The 14,981-nt window shown below is 45.1% G+C and overlaps 1 protein-coding gene across 1 annotated transcript in view; it reads right to left on the reverse strand.

Moving 5' to 3' along the window:
* Window positions 1-10,844, reverse strand: part of DUSP10 (dual specificity phosphatase 10) — a 44,067-nt gene extending 33,223 nt beyond the window's left edge. Inside the window, exons 1-2 of the mRNA XM_003790956.3 lie at window positions 10,649-10,844; window positions 7,671-8,524 (exon numbers count right to left, since the gene is read on the reverse strand). Of these exons, the coding sequence (XP_003791004.1) occupies window positions 7,671-8,481 (811 nt within the window). The 5' untranslated portion in view covers window positions 8,482-8,524; window positions 10,649-10,844. The remainder of the gene's footprint in view (window positions 1-7,670; window positions 8,525-10,648) is intronic.
* Window positions 10,845-14,981: the final 4,137 nt, after the last annotated feature.

The following is a 14,981-nucleotide window of genomic DNA, read 5'->3' on the forward strand; positions in this document are numbered from 1 at the left end:
GGCGCCTGTGGTTCAGTGAGTAGGGCGCTGGCCCCATATACCAAGGGTGGCAGGCTCAAACCCAGCCCCAGCCAAACTGTAACAAAAAAATAGCCGGACGTTGTGGCAGGCGCCTGTAGTCCCAGCTGCTCGGGAGGCTGAGGCAAGAGAATAACATAAGCCCAGGAGTTGGAGGTTGCTGTGAGCTGTGACACCACAGCACTCTGAACACAGGACAACAGCTTGAGTCTCTGTCTCAAAAAAAAAAAAAAAAGAAATGAAGAACTGATACATGCTATAACATAAGCCCAGGAGTTGGAGGTTGCTGTGAGCTGTGACACCACAGCACTCTACTGAAAAAAAAGAAAGAAAAATAAGATTCCATGGTGGAAAAGGAAGGAGAATGCAAACACACACAATCTTCAAGGTGAAAAGGATCTGGAAGACTAGTCTGGCCCATATACATAATATTCCTTGCCGCATTTGGATTACAAGTGTTCTCATGGCCGATTACCTAGCCTGCAGACTGGCATCTAACACACCAAAAGCATTCAATAGTATTTACTGAACAAATGCAGGAATCTCCTCTATATACAATGCTGCATAGCAGCAGAAGCAACCTACCAAAAAGTCACTAGAAGCCTGAGATGGCTGGGTACAGGGGTACATTTTTAATATGTGCTTTTTAGCTCTTTTTTTAAATTACCAAGTTCCCTAGAAGATGGTATTAAAACCATCTGGCCCTATTTCTAGGATCCAGGCAAATATCTAAACCATGAGTTGCTAGTTTTGAAAATCCTTAGGACTTAAGTCCTTTTAGTTCTGAAATGAAATCTCAAATTTCAAAAAAAAAAATAAAAGGCATGAGTACTCAAAATTAATAACCTTATATATTTCTTGTTGTTGTTGTTAGACAACAATACATACAAATACATCAATTATCAACCTAGCAAGAGCTACTTCAGCACTAAGGACCAAGAATCTAAAATTAATCATGCACTTGATCTTAGACAAGTCATAAATCTCTCTACACCCCATTTCTTTTTTTTTTTTTTTTTTTGAGACAGAGCCTCAAGCTGTCCCCCTGGGTAGAGTGCCATGACATCATAGCTCACAGCAACCTCCAACTCCTGGGCTCAAGCGAGTCTCCTGCCTCAGCCTCCCAAGTAGCTGAGACCATAGGCACCCGCCACAATTCCCGGCTATTTTTTGGTTACAGCCGGCATTGTTGTTTGGCGGCCCGGGCTGGATTAGAACCTGCCACCTTAGGTGTATGTGGCTGGTGCCTTAGCCACTTGAGCCACAGGCACCGAGCCCTACACCCCATTTCTGTAACGTCAGGACTCGATCAATGGTTCCCAAACTTTGTTGCACATTAGAATCACCTGGGGGGCTTTTAAAACTCTTGCTGTGCAGACTGCACCCAGATCAATTTCATCAGCTTCTCTGGAGGTGGGAACAGAGCCTCATAAGTCTGCAATCACCCCCAGGTGACACCAATCAACAAACAGCGTGTGGTGCCCCCCCCCCCAAGCTAAATGCAGGGGAATTCTTCATTTCACACAGGGTGAGGCGACCTCTCTTGGGACTGGAATTTCTACTCCTAGTACATAGTATATCTTTTTCAACCAATATGGATTAAGTTGCTCAAGCACAGCAACAGGACACATTTTATGCCCAAACTGCTGTCTGGCAAATATGGGGCATGGAGACTGGCTACTGAGAACACCAGGACCAAGGAAGTAGGGTCTGCTTCTGGGCAAAGGCTCTCACCCAGCCCCGGGACAGTGTGCACCACAAGTCTGTGGCAGGGAGTTTTTCTGCTCCTGTGACTTTGTCAGAAGGTGGGCTTGCCTAAAAGACCAAGTAAAAAATTGTATATAGTTACCCTTCTCCCCTCTCCGTTCCTGCACATACATAGTTTGAAAACAGAATTATGCTAAGTGATTTACGTATTAGTTTTCTTCCCCAATCCTGCTGTTTATAACCTAAAATCATCTACATTGCCAAGTGAGGAGTTTCTCAAACTTGTCCTTGACAAGCCAGATGGCTAACTTAGCTGATATGAATTGGTAAGGACCAGAGTGCTCCCACAAGACTATGCTCACAGCAATTTGCCATTCCCCTGCCATGGTAAGAAGTTCTTAAATTAGGGCAGAAAAGCAGGGGCACAGGGTTTGGGACATAACTTATTAAGAGCTACCTGTGTATCACACACTTTGTTTGCATTGGCTGGAGTCAACCTGTGATGGACTCCAACCTGAGCTAGAGTCAACCTGTGATGTTGGAAGTATCGCTGTTTTACAACAGAGAAAACCTGGCCTTTGAGAGCTCACCTGAGTAGCCTGTAGACACACAGTAGGGCAGCTGAAGAGCCAAGATAGAACCCAGTCATAAATGAGCATGCAGAGAAAGAGGAAAAGATGGAGCAGAGACGGGGGTTGCAGAGAGAGCTCACTATCATCTTTGCCCATACATTTTAATCAGGAAGGAGGAGAATGTCCCCCAAATTCACAGGCAACTGTGCGCAGTTCAGAACACACTTTAAAAAAAGGAGCAGGCCATTTTCTTCACACTCTATCTCGTTCCAACCCCGGCCTTCAAGCACCCAACCTGTCCCCCACTCCTTCCATCTACCCTTTTATAGTCAGACTACAACCCTCATTCCAAAAATAAATCAGCCCAGTGAGTGAGAGGCCAGAAAAAGCAAAGCTTAAAAGTTTTATACTTTCATTATTTTGTTATGGGACATTAGTCGGACAGATTTATCATCACATTTTTAAACATTTCCCTATAAATAAATAATTCTAGGATATGCCTAAATTACTCTGGCCTCTTGACCCAACATGTTTTTGCAATTACTTGGCAGTCCAACTGTATGCTACTTAAATTAGGTAAGAGTCACCAAGCTATTTTTAGGCCATGGCACACACATGCACATGCACACAGACAGACAGACAGACAGACAGATACTCGCTGGACCTAAGCTTGTTATCTGTATTCCTTTGGCAGAGGAGCCAGCACTGCCTTTTTACTAGTACCATCATCGCTGTTCACTAGTAACAACACAGCTACATTTACGGAGTGCTTACCACGTGTAAACGCAGTTCTGAACCCTTTAAGTCATTAATTGCCACACTAGCACTGTGAAATAGCTACTGCTATATCCTCTTTTGTTAATGACGAAACTACAGAACTAAGATTTTTCCAGCAGTGTGCCACAAGATGTTTTAAAGATTAATAAATTATTGTCAAAGAAGTTCAAAGCATAGTAGGTTTTTTACTGGTTTTTTTTTTTTTTTTTGATCAGTGTAATTCAAGTGTGCTGTAGAAGTTTAACTATAGGTTCAAGTGTGCTGTGAGATAAAAAAAGGTTGACAAACACTGAAGAGGTTATGCAACTTGCCCAAGGACACACAGCCTGTAGGAGGAGAGCCAAGACCAGAATTCAGGCCGCCCAGATTCCCAATTCTACCTTAATGTCTTCACCTTTCCAACCCCCTGCTACTAGGCTAATGTTTGACAGTCAGCCTTGGACATTAACCAGAGAGGCTCAGAATAACAACTGCAAGTTTGTGAATGTAGGTATGTCTTTATTTCACATGCCTTAAAAATACCCTCATAACATCCCTGAAAAGAGGAGATTTCTGTCCTCCTGCTCTGCCTGCCACCCCCCAAAAAATGAAATAAAGGAGAGAAAGAACATTTTTTGCAGGGTCTGATTTCTGAGCATAGCCATTCACTTTGTCATCAGACTCTACACTACCCACAAGTGTCTATTTCAGGATCCTTTTTAAGCAAGGAAAAAATGTCCCATCTCTGGTGCTCATTTCTCAGGAATTACAAAGAAAAGTTTAGTAGTATACAAGTTTAACCGCCTCTGTGATCGAATCCTCTCTATGAATCAGTCCCCGAAACTATTTTCCTCTTCTCCCCTTCTGCTCCAGTAAATACCCCTGGCTCAGAGCAGGCCTATCAAGGGCTGCAGCAGTTAGCCTTTGTTTTGTAATAGCACAGAGCAGGTACAGGCATGGACTTTGACATACCTGTGAGGACGCTACGGAGGGATCCTTCCCACTCTGAGGGAGGGAAGCTTCTCCATAAAACTAACAGCCAGTCAGTCATAGTGGAATTCTATGTTTGAAAAAAAAATACCCCAAAATGTCATGTACTCAAAAATGGGTACCTGACAGTAAAGTATTTAGAAGTGACAATGTCCATACTATGCTATAAAATAGTCCCAGCTTCATTAAATTTAAAACACTAAGCTTAAACATTAAACATACTTAAATACATTAAAATGCGGTCTACATTTTAAAGTTAGTTCAACCCAAAACAAACAAACAAAAAAGAAGGGAAGGCAAATAAGAAAAAATACAATTGTTTAACTTGGTTAATAGACATATGGGTGTTCATTACACACTTTTCTACTCTTCTATATATTTGAAAAATTTTATAATGCATTTTTAAAGGCATATACTGTTCTTAAGCTCAAAGCAGAGGGAGACTATCCTTTCCTACATAGGTTAGTGACAAATCATTTCCCTGAACCCAGCTTTGCTGAAAGAAAAGGGAGCCTTATAAACATTATAGCAAAAATGGTAATTCTCATTATGGAAGGTCCAGAATTATCTAGCCTTTTTATTCAGTTTGGCTAGAAACCACATTTCAGTTGACAAAAAAAAAAAAAAAAAAAAAAAACTTCAGGTAAAAGAAATTGTAATTCTTTCAAAGACTTCACAAACCCCTAAGTACTTATTCATTTGGGTCATTTTCACCAGGTTAAACAAGAAGGGCAGGTCTGATGTCATTTATCCTTCAGAAGATGAGACTAAAACATGGGTTCCGACACAGGTCACAACTGGGAGGGCACCGTAAATTAGAACAGTAACTTAATCCCAGGGGCTTCTGTGCCTCTGATCAGTTTCTTCCCAACCTGACACAGCATTACTAGAATGGCAACCCGAGCAGCCACTCTTCTTGACAGGCAGCACCAAAAATGGAGAGAGTGGCTGTGAAATTGGGGGACACAGAACTTGGACATGGAGGGTAGCAACCAGTGTTTATAAACAAAAGCCAGAGAATCAAATGGGCCAGCCATAATTACCCGAGATTGTACTGAAATCTCTGAAAATAAATTAACAAGGCCTTAGAAGTTTCTACCTTCTATTCTAACAACCCCTCCCTACCCACACTTCTTCTCTGCAAAAATCACTATTTCCAAAATGGTACCACTACCACTCTTGCTGACATGCAATCTTATCACCAAGGGAAGGGATTACTAAAATAAACCTTAGAAGCGAAGCCAGATCAGAATGGTTGCTTGATCCACTCAAGAACCTAGGAGAAGTTGCTGGCCATGCCTTTTGAGAATGCCCACCCTGTTCTTTGCTTCAATGGTGCTTTGGTATTAACCTCTGGTCGACCCAGATCAAAGGACAAGAAAAGAAATTGTAATATATTTACCCATCTATTTCCCTTCTTTACCATCTTGGCCCCAATTTTAGGTCATTCTCCCCAAAAATAGCAAAATTAACAATGATAACTTAAAAAGTAGATTACAGACCCTTTCAATCCTGAACTACATATTTGCAACCAAATTCCCAGATAGGTGAAGAAAAGGTCCAAAGAGCTACAAATAATCTAACCTCTACCACCAGAGCGTCTCCCAAGTCGACTGCCGCAGTGTCTCACCAACCCGAAAATGATGAGCCCTCACAGCGGCTGCCCAGGGCGCCCAGCGGTGAGGTCACCAGCGTGTCCGGCCCCGCCCAACTAAGGCAATCTTACTCTCTGACACTGAGGGACAAGCCTAGGCTGCCTAGAAAATCTCAGCTCCATCCACAAGAAATGGGGAGAGGAACCCCACTTTTAGCTATAGCAAGCAGAAAATTGCCCAACAACATTTACTGCAAAACAGAAGGTAGGATCTACATCTCCTTCTAATCATGCCCAAGTTCAAGTCCAGGGTCATCTTGACTTGTGTTTGCCACCTCTCTTCGGATCACACAGACCCAACAGGACTGTTTTCTATCAAGAACATCTGTTCTACATGAGGAAAGGGGAGACCATCAAGACCGTTGGCCACCCTTCTCTTTGTTTCTATTACAAATGAAAAATCTGTAGATGGAATTTTCTCCTCTAAGAAAAGATGGTAGGAGGACAACAGCAGGGCAAACTACTGGGAATCACGCAAAGTCAACCAACCAAGAATGCAAAAACAATAAAATACACAGAGGACATCTGAACATATTTGTGACCCTGGAAAAACCCATACCACCATGAAATGTCTGAGAGGTTCTGGAACTCTGCATACAATTCTGTGACTTCTCCTTCCCATTAGAGCCCATCCGCCCTAAGGAAAAAGGTACCTTTGTGATAGCTGAGTGAAAGTTTGAAGAGGGAAATGGAGGGTGGGAACAGAGAATTATATCAAAGAAATTCAGAACCATGTTTCCAACAACACTGTGTAACAGAAGGCAGAATGCAACATTGGGAAGACCAGAAGGAGAATGGCAGAGCTGTCCCACAAAGACAAAAAGGTAACATGCTCACCAAAATGGCCTATTGTAATTTAAATATACGATGTGTCCAAAGGAATCCAGTAATTTCTCTGGTCAACACACTTCATGAAACTAGCTGAAGATGTGATCCAGAAACTTTGTGCCTTACTCAAAACACAAGAGAAGAGAAGAAAGAAGATGACTGTCTCTTGCTACTAGCACCAGATAGAAGATATTGAAGAGGAGAAGAGTGACATGCAGTGGCCCCAAAGCACAGTATTTGAGGGAGAAGAGACACAACTAGGCTGGGCACAAGTGTTGCTAGGTTAAGCAACGCTGTATGGAAGGAGCCCAAAGAGGAGGGGGTAAATTATTTGTCCTGCTGGAGCTCAGTTCACTAATTTCAGAATTATCCTTCATTCTGTTTACTGGGACAAATGACCCATTACTTCATATTAGATGGAGGCACCACCAAGTTCCTTCAAATGCCATGGTTAGTCAAGTGAGGACAGAAAGAACAGTGGATCAAGGAGTATTTAATAAAAATGTCTCTGTCCCTTTGGAGCTTTAAGGGAGGAATGGATGTATTTGGTAACCTTACATTTTTCATGGGGACTTATAATAAGAATCTCTGTCCTTACTGAAGGTCACTTTATAAACCATATAAAAAACAAACCGGTTAGAGAGGGGAGAAAGAGGAAGCATCGCCCACAAAAAGAACTGGTACCCGCAGGCATACTGGTAGTTCACCAGAGTGGCTGCTTGCTCTGCTCCATCAACAGTGGCTAAATCTGAGAGACAACAACTTTCCAACTAGTTATTGACTGGAATAGAAAGTTACCAAACTGGGCATGACTTGAGATACCATCTAGTCAGATGAAGCCCTTTTTTAGAAAGATGAGAAAACAGGCTCAGAGAGGTGAAATGACTTGCACAATGCAAATGAGAAGCCGAATCAAGGCTGGGACCTGGGTCTTCTCTCTGGTTTCCAGTCCAATGCTGCCAGGTTGTTCTTACTTATACCCACATAATAAACAAAGGGAAAGAGAGGCAAAACAAGGAAAAACGTCTATTTTCATCTTTGGTAGCCAGGGTAAGGAGAACGCTGTCACTTCTAAGAGAAAACCCAAGGTGAACCCAGCTAATCAGGACTACTGTGCTTGGGAAGGGGACAGGGGCATTCATTACCTTTCAACACCAGAGGTTCTTTGCCTTCTCTCTTCAGGGACTCGAGGACTATGTGAAGTGGCTGGGAGGGCATCACTCGGCTGGGCTCATTGGTATTCTCATCATAAACTATAATTTCTTTGGAAAAGATCCTCTTGAAAGAGTCCTTGCCTTCCCTACAGGAAATCAAGTCTAGAACCGTGATCTTGCCCTGCTGCAGTCTCCGGCGACTGATCTTATCGGCACAGTTAATGTGGACAGCTCCTTGGATATGACTCTTGTTGTACTCCATGAATGGCCTGCAGTCAATGATGACAGGGCCCTGGCTCGGCAGGTGACTCTTGCTGCATTTGGTCATCTTCTTTGCCAAGTCATTGGGGTAGATTATTTTGATGCTGGCTAGCTGTTTGGGGGTCCCTGATACAGGGCTGCCCACCCCGCCTGATGGACTTAAAGAGCCTGTATTCTCATTATTGTTGACCATCTGGTTAGCAGGGCAGGTGGTGGAGGTTCCAATAGCAGTGGTGGCGGTGCCGGCGGCGATGGCTTGGGTTTGGGCCTGATTGTCCTTGTCGTAGGTTGCCACAGTGCAGCAGCTGGCGCTGCTGCATCCACAATTCAGGGAGCGGGCAGAGCCGCTGGATGAGGGCATATACGTCAGATTCGCAGCCTTGAGGGACACAACGGTGGTGGCAATGACAGGAGGGTGGCTGTTGCTGCCTGGGTTGGCAGAGCCAAGGTAGCTAGAGTCTAAACAAAGGTTGAGATCCTGAGGTCGGACGGGCCTAGATAGTGCCACTACTACCCTGTCGTCTAAAGGAGACGGAGGCATGAGGAGGCTGAAAACTGGCAATTCAAGAAGAACTCAAGACAGTCTGTAAAGAAGGGGGGAGGGGGAAAGAAAGAATAAAGTCATGTGACACAAAAGGTGGTCTCAATCCCTAGGAAAGGCCTTTTCACCCCTCTGAGCAAAGACATCCCAGGTGCCCTTGATCATGCCATTATCAAAGTCTGAAACCCATTTTTATGTAATCAAAGAAGATGTAAACCTGAGGGCCCCCATCTACTTGATTGCTGAGTCTGAGGTTAAATTTAGGCAATGTTGTAAATGTTAATGAATAACCTTCCATGGACCTACAGCAAAGTTTAGGCTTAAAGAAGGTGAAAAAGCACAAAGTACGAGAAAAGCTGAAGGCAGAAAGGAAAGTTCTTAAGAAGCATCTCCAGTGGATCCCATCTGCTGGGCAGAAGGACGCTCCAACCATTAGAGAAAGACCTATTTGCCCATTCCTGCTGCTTCTCATTTCATTTCTTCAGCCCAGAAAAGGCAAAGGAATGGCCAAGAACCTATCAGAGTTCACGAAAATATACAGCAGCCATATATATATATATATATATATATAAAATCAGGGTAAATGTCAATTTTCTGCATATCAGATTGAATGCATCCCCCTAAGTGAATCTCTTTAGGAATTTTTCCCACTTTCTATTCTGTTTGGGTCCTTTGAAAAGCACAGAATATAGTCATATTAAAACCTCACATATTTTCTGTTAGCCTCTTATAAATTAAATCTATATCTTCCCTTTCACTAGAAATTGGCGTCCTAAAATGAAGTCTGAAGCCAAGGAGGCAGACCTGGAAATCCTGACCCTGGCAGATCCCTTACCCACTGTTCCCCTGCTCCCACTCCTGCCTCTAAAGGAAAGGAATACTTGGGCTCTCCTCTCCTCTTCATCTCTCCCACTGGCACAAACTATGAATCCTAGAACTTCTCTCAATGGGAGGCAGTCTCTCTGTAAAAGAATCCAATCCCATACATTATCCCCCTTCCTTCATGAGTATGGATTCCACAACCAGGACGTTCCAGTCTGTCAGTGCTGAAAGAGGCAGTGAAGTGTGGCCCACAGGGTCTTCCTCTGGTCTCCTCAGAGGGCATGTGCAGAGGGACCACTCCTTCCTCCCAGTGGGCACAGGGGCACTCTACAACCGGCCCTGCTAACTCCTCTTAGGCATGCATACAGCAAAGAAACCAACCCCCAAACAGGAGCCGCTCACCTAAACCAACTTTGAGAGCTGGAAAACTGTCATCTATCCTCCATCTCCACACGACTGTCACCGTTCTCGGACACAGAACCAAAGTGTCACGGGCGGAATCCACACACACGCACACAAGGGGCACTGCACCCATCACGTCGGCAGAGCCCCACCGGCTACAGCTTCTCTCACCCATTTTTGGATGGGAGTGAAGATCCAGCCTCCTCCCTCCTTCCCTTGCGTAGTATTATTTTGAAGAGCGAGTACTATTCCAGAAGCAGGAGCAAGCAGTGAAAAGTCTAGACTATTGTATTATCTGGCAGGGAACGTCCAGGAATAACAGTCCATTTCCTTTGAAAGGGACGCATAGCGTGTTCAGAGACACACGCTGGGATTCCCATCTTCACACGGAGTGCGCGGCTCACATACACGCACGGAGTGAAGGGAGAGATCTGCATCCCTGCAGCAGAGGGTCGGGCGTATATTGCCAGTGAAACCATCCTGCCTGGCCCAGGAAACCTCCCCGAGAAATACTAAACTATACCCCTCGCTAGTCGCCCTTCCACTACCAGGCAGGGGCTGGAGAGAAAATGAAGTGGTTAGAGATTACTCCTTCCCCACTTCTGGGACACTTAAACATCTCCCCTCCGAGCCACACAGCGCACTAGTATGCCCGCACATTTAAAACTGCCGCAAAGCATCCCAACAAACCTTATATTTTCTTCTTCGCCCCAAATCCAAGTAGACTGCAGAGAAAGTAAACGCACTGGGCAGCTGGAGCCAACAGCCGGAACCTTTAATCTTACCTGCTGTGGCTCCTCCGCCAGCATCGCATTTCTTTCTTTCTCTCTCTCCCTCTCTCACACATTCTCTCTCTCACACACACACACACTCACACACTAGCACTGCCTTACACTTCTCCACTCCTGGGCTCTCAAGAGTAGCTGCAGTAACTTCCACTTACTTCATAAATAAGTGTAGCCCTCCACCATCTGGCGCTCCGCTTCAGCTATGAACTAGCACATTCAGCCCCCATTCACATAGCTTCATTGATCTCCAGCAGCAACATAGTTACTTTCTCTTTTGCTACACTGTAAATGTACGGTTCTGAGGGGGCGGGCAGATCGCTGACCGACGGCGCGTCGGGCCAATAAGAACCCGGAGAAAGCCGACCGCTACCTCACAGAGGCCCGCCACCAATGGGCGGCCGAGGGGGTGGGGCCGAAGGCGTGGCCTCGCCTTGTTAAGGAGGGTTAATCCGACGCCGCTCTAGGTCCTCTGTGTTACAACACGAGCGGTGATGTCATTGGCAACCAATCAAAAACTTAAAAGAGCCAGCCGGGGCCCGCGCCGAGCAGCTGCTCTCTATTTACATGTAAACCGAGCCGGCAGGATGCAATTAACCCTTTCTAGGGCTGAATTGTCAATGGGCTGGACTCACCGCTCTGGCTAAAACCCTTTCTTCCCACTTGACGGAATCCTCTAACACTCTCCCACCCGGGGACAGACCACGCTGTCTTTATAGTTCTCCCCTAACTCTGGACAGAAGATTCAAAGTGTCGAAGTAACTTTTTAAAGGCCAGAGACAACCAACTCTCACTCTCCATCGTGAGAACGCTGGGTTCGAGTTTGAGTTCGAGTTCGAGTTCGAGTCGTTCTAGGTGAACTGTGACACCCTCAGCCAAGATTTACGGACGTCGCCAAGTCTCCTGCGCTGGGACAAACGTGAGTGCGCCGCAAGAGGAGTCTCTTCTCCTCCCGTAGGCGGCCCCTGGCCACGCGCTGAGGGCCTGAGCTCGGGCGCAGCTGGACAGTTGGCCGGCGGTCCCCGGAGTGAGGCTGCCCTTCCAGCTTCGCCGCGGCCCTGCCGCCCTGCGGCCGCAGTCCGCCCGCAGATGTCGCTGCCCCTCCGACTGCCCTTCAGCTACCCGACACCGTCGCGGCGCAGCGCCTTCTTGCTCACCTACTTCCGCGCCCCGGTCACGCCCCCGCCGTCCCCTGCCTGCCCCGCGCAACTCTACCCAGACCTCGAAAGTGACTCTTCTGAGAGCTCCTCGGAGGAGGAAACAGAGGTTGACGCCAGAGGAGACCGGGAGCGGGTTCTGAGTGGCCGTGCGGGAGCCACCCACCAGGGCCGGGTGTCCGGGGACCAGCCGAGCGCCCGCCCCACTGTCTCCTTCCCTGACTGGCGAGCAGGGACCGGGTGCCTCGCCCGTTCGCAGCCCACACGCCTCGAGTGCCTCGGCCGCCGTCCTTCGGTCCCGCACGGCCCCTGGCGAGCCAAGGACCGCCAACCCGGCGCTTCTAGAACAACCACAGCTGATGGAAAAGAGCCAGAACCGAGAGTAAATAACCAGATTGACTGGGGCCGGAGGAGGGTCGAGGAGGCGACACCGCCCCTCCCAGTCCCCTTGACTTTGGGCAACCACCAGGTCGCTGGAGGCTACGCGCGTCGGGGAACATGCGGGGCGGGGCAATCCACCCAGCGCCTCGAGCGGAAAATATTCAGGAAACTACAAGAAAGTTGCCCTGGGATACAAAAAGGAGCGGAAAAGCCCCGACGTACGGTGGAGAGCCTATTACATCCAAGAACCTTAAAAAAATAAAGCTTTTTCTTATCCTCTTCCTCCTTTCTCAAAAAGAAAGGGGCAAAAAGTGGAATAAATAAAATGGAAATAATATAGCATGAGCACTATGGGATGTGTGGCTGTGATTTTTCTCCCTTCCCTGACTGGGGATATTTGAAGTCCTCCTTCAGACTCCAGTCCTAACAGTATGCCAAGTGGCGGGGGTACATTCATGTGATTGCTGTTAAGTAATATCTGAAATTAGAAGATGCCGACTACAGTTAACCAGCTGGGTAAGCTCAGTAAGCTGTTAAGAGAAATCTTGGGTACCTCCACGTAAATGCAGACATAGGTGCAGTCCAGCTTTTCACACTAGGATTTCACATGAATCGAATACATCCAATCGTACAGGAAAGAGTTTTGGGCAGCCCCTTCTCCACCCATGCCCCAACACACAAGTGTGTTCACTTCCTTAGTAACTAATGAGCGCTTAGAATTTCTGAAAGGGTCTACTCTGGATCTATTCGGAGTTGGAAGTCTGAAAAAAATTAATTGACTCAAAAATGAGAATTCGGACTCCTGATTCTGGCTATCTGTTCTATTTGTTCATCCAGAGTTACTATGTTTACTTATCTGTAAAAAGGAATACCCCAACTCAAAAGGAAAAGATAAAAATACTTGCCCAAGTACTTGGGGGAAAGGGGGGAGAGTCTCTACTGATGAAAGAAAAACAAAATAAAAAACCAAATCAGTACTGTGGCTCATGCCTGTAATCTTAGTCTTTTGGAAGGTTGTGACAAGAGAATCTCTTGAGGCCAGGAGTTTGACACCAGCCTGGGCAACATAGTGAGAACCCATTTCTACAAAAAAATAGAAAAAATAATTGGCTGTGTTGGCATGAGTTTGTAGTCCCAACTATTCAAGGAGGAGGATCACATGAGCTCAGGAGTTCAAGGCTGCAGTGAGCTATGATGATGCCACTGCTCTCTAGCCCAGGCAATAGAGCAAGACTTTTGTCTCGAAAAACAAAAAAATTATTGTACTTGCCTCAGGAAATTGGGTGCCTCCATTTAAAGGTACCAATGATGTAGAAATGATGAATTCATTGTTACTGTCTCAGTATCTGTGCCCAAAGTATAGATTCATCTAATTGCAGAAGAGTTCTTACAGTTTTTCCCATAAGGCACAAAAAGGAAAAGTAATTTTAAAAAAGAAATATAATTCTTTTAATGAGATGATTATTTTATTATAGTTTCAAACTAGTAGATTATTATAATTTAGCAGACAAGTTATCTGGGCTGAAAATTTAGAAAAGATGGCAAAATTCCTTATTTATTAACCTTGAACATGGAATAATTACCAGATCATCCACATAAAGATGTAGTTGTTTTTAAAATTACGCATCTCTAAGTTTTATATTTAAATCATAGAGTGGTAGGGAAAAAAAATCAGAATATAGTTTTTTTTTCATTCACCACGCTTCTAAACTTCTTTTATACAAGAAGTAATGTTATTCCTGAGTCATAAATGTGTAAATATTATCTGAAATACTGCCCTTAGATTTAAATTTTCAATACTAGTGAGCCAATGGCTGTGAACCTGATCTGTATACAAATAACCAGCAGCAGAGCCTCAATGTTTGATTTTAGTTCCAAAGAAACAACGAAGCATCTTCATTGTATTGGGGTGTAGTGACATGATTGTATTGTCATATATTTGCTACCACAAACATCATAAGAAAAATATTGATGGTTTCTTTCAGTGCAAAGTGTTGTGTATCAAAACCAAAAGATGATGATAACTTGCTGGGCACAGCGGCTCATTCCTGTAATCCCAGCACTCTGGGAGGCCAAAGCAGGTGGATTGCCTGAGCTCATGGGTTCCAGACTAGCTTGAGCCAGAGCAAGACCTCATCTCTAAAAATTGCCAAGAGTTGTGGAAAACACCTGTAGTCCTAGCTACTCAAGAGGTTGAGGCAGGAGAATCACTTGAGCTCACAAGTTTGAGGTTGCTGTGAGCTAGGATGCCAAGGCACTCTACTGAGGGCGACAAAATGAGACTGTCTCAAAAAAAAGATAACTGGGTGGAGCCTGTGGCTCAAAGGAGTAGGGCTCTGGCCGCGTATACCGGAGGTGTCGGGTTCAAACCCAGCCCAGCCAAAAACTGCCAAAAAAAAAAAATATATAACTTAAGCCAACATATAAAATGCAACCTGCATAGTATTAAACAAATTAATTAAATTACTTCCTTTTTGTACACTCAAATGGGTAAGCTTGTGGGATGAGGACAGAAGGTGGGCCTTCAAAATATTCTCAATGTCAAGGTAGATTTCTGTAGGTGCTAGAATTAAGGCAGAGAAAGACTTAGAGAAAAGTGCTAAATAATAGCCCCCAGGATAAAGGTGATATTAAATTAGCACAAAGTGTGGATTAAGCTGAGGAACAGAAAAGTGGAGAGGCAAGAATTCAAGTTCATTGAGATCAACCTGGTAAAACATTTTGCAATACTCTTTAGGCCTCCACAAGGGCTGATAGGCAGTGTCCCTTGAAGGATGAGGCTACTATGGTCTAATACATGTGTCCCTCAAAAACCATATGTTGAAAGTTAATCGCCAATGTGATCACATGAAGAGGTAGAGCCTTTTGGAGGTGGTAAAGTCAGAGGGTAGAGCCCTCATCGATAGGATTAAGGCCAGTATAAAAGGGTTAGAGAGAATGGGTTTATTCCCTT

The sequence above is a fragment of the Otolemur garnettii genome, unplaced genomic scaffold, assembly GCF_000181295.1.
Source record: "Otolemur garnettii isolate 467f Iridium unplaced genomic scaffold, OtoGar3 scaffold00045, whole genome shotgun sequence".
Lineage (NCBI taxonomy): Eukaryota > Metazoa > Chordata > Mammalia > Primates > Galagidae > Otolemur > Otolemur garnettii.